The following is a 1,833-nucleotide window of genomic DNA, read 5'->3' as shown; positions in this document are numbered from 1 at the left end:
CGCCCGGCCCCGCGTGTGGCAGGGCAGGGCAGGACAGCCCGGCTGCAGTGACTTACCCTCCCCGTGCCACCCCAGGGGGACCAAAACAGAGGGTGAGGCTGTGACAGGAGTGAGCCAGGGCAAAGCCACGGCAAGCAAGGCTGCCAACCCACCCCCCTCCCTGTGCCCTCCATACCTACCCGGTGCAGAGGTCACTTCATGCCTGTTATCTGACCCTCACTACTTGCCCTGACTAGTGCTGGGCTCTGGCAAACGGAGCCCAGGTGACAGCACCACCTTGCCCAGCCCAGCTGGACACCCCCTCCCAGCGCAGGGAGAGAGGGGCACAGAGGGTCCCCAGCCTGAGGGCGATGCCCCGCAGCAGCAGGGTACTTACACGTCAATAAGGTACTCGTAGTCCTGGTAGTTTTTTGAGAAGTAGGTCTCAATGAGCTGTTCCGTGCCTGTGAGGGCCTCGTGCCCACAGCCACAAAACAGCGCTACCCCGAAGAAGCACAAGCCAGTAGCAACCAGTGAAGCAAAGGGTGCCCCGATGAGACATCTGGCACAGCACTCGAGCAGACCTGGGGAGAAGAGAGGTGAGGTGGGATGGGACTGCTGGGACAGGAGCACTCAGAGCCTGCAGCTCAGGAGAAGGCAAGCACGTGAGGAGGAAGGTGCTGGGCAGGAGGAGGGAACAGGCTGAAGGAAAACCCAAAAATGATTCATTGTGGTGCTGGAGAGCCCAATCCAGCAGCTTCTCTGAGAGCTCTCTAAGCAGCCAGGATAGTACCCAAGCATGCCCAGGGACAGAGGCAGCAGCATGGCAAAGCAGTCCCTTGGGTGGACAGGGAGCTGAGGGGAGCCAGCCATGCTGACCCATGCAACACAAGATGGAAATACAAGACTATGTAGCACAATACCAGTGGGACCCAGCAAACAAGCTGCTAATGGGCTCCCTGCTGCCATCACAGCCCAGCTGAGGGCAATGACAGTTCCAGCTGCCTGCCTTTTTCTTGGTTAAAGATGGAGGGGAACCCAGCATCTCCACAGAGACAAACACCATTGGAGACCCAGCAACGTGGCCTGGCCTCAGGGCAGGAGCAGCCAGCACCTTGAGCACCCCAGGCTTCTGGGCAGCACGGCAGGTCACACTCATCCCCTCTCCTGGCACTCAGTGGACAGTTTGTGCTGCACCAGCTCTGTTACACAGGCAGATGTGGTTATGGGGAAGAGCCACATTAATTCCCCCAATGTCAGCACTTATAGAATAGATTTAGTTCCCCAGGACAGATATTTGGCAAGCAGGCACATATACCTGTGTGTGGGTAGGGAAAGGTGAGGGCACATGCCAATATTCTGCTTGGTTTGCCTAAATGCTAAAGTTTTTCAGCAGTGGGGCCAGGGGCACCTGCTCCTTCTGCACATCAGGGCTCTAACATGCAGGAATCTTAGCCCAGGTTCCAGATGGGCTGGGTTTGGATATGCCCAGCCAGCTCCACTCCTTCCCAGCTTGGGGGCAGGCAGCCAGCTGGGTTTGCACCCATCAGCATCTGGCTCTGGAGCAGCAGTTTGGCTCCATCTGAGCTGTGAGAACCTTCTGCCCGGGCTGGGCAACACTCCTGTGCAGGGAAGCTGCTCCCCTTCCTCAGGGTGCTCCAGCACCCCACTGTCCTGGTGACAGTGGCTGCCTGGGCACATCTCTTTGGGCATAGCATTTGTGCCTTGAATGCCAAAAAGGCACCCGTGGGAAACGTTCCCAAACCCACGCTCCCTCCACGGATCTCACAGTCCTTATCTCCTCCCTCAAAGGACAAGAAAGCCATGGGGTCCTGGCCAGCAGTGCCACCACCC

General features: G+C 58.2%; 1 protein-coding gene across 1 annotated transcript in view; it reads right to left on the bottom strand.

Moving 5' to 3' along the window:
* The window catches only part of PLP1 (proteolipid protein 1), a 5,836-nt gene that overhangs the window by 2,961 nt on the left and 1,042 nt on the right, over positions 1-1,833 (bottom strand). The window contains exons 2-3 of the mRNA XM_009997198.1: positions 377-563; positions 57-175 (exon numbers count right to left, since the gene is read on the bottom strand). Of these exons, the coding sequence (XP_009995500.1) occupies positions 57-175; positions 377-563 (306 nt within the window). The remainder of the gene's footprint in view (positions 1-56; positions 176-376; positions 564-1,833) is intronic.

The sequence above is a fragment of the Chaetura pelagica genome, unplaced genomic scaffold, assembly GCF_000747805.2.
Source record: "Chaetura pelagica isolate M959 unplaced genomic scaffold, ChaPel_1.0 scaffold344, whole genome shotgun sequence".
Lineage (NCBI taxonomy): Eukaryota > Metazoa > Chordata > Aves > Apodiformes > Apodidae > Chaetura > Chaetura pelagica.
The sequence above is the reverse complement of the archived record's forward strand: the minus strand, read 5'-3'. Positions and strand labels throughout refer to the sequence as shown.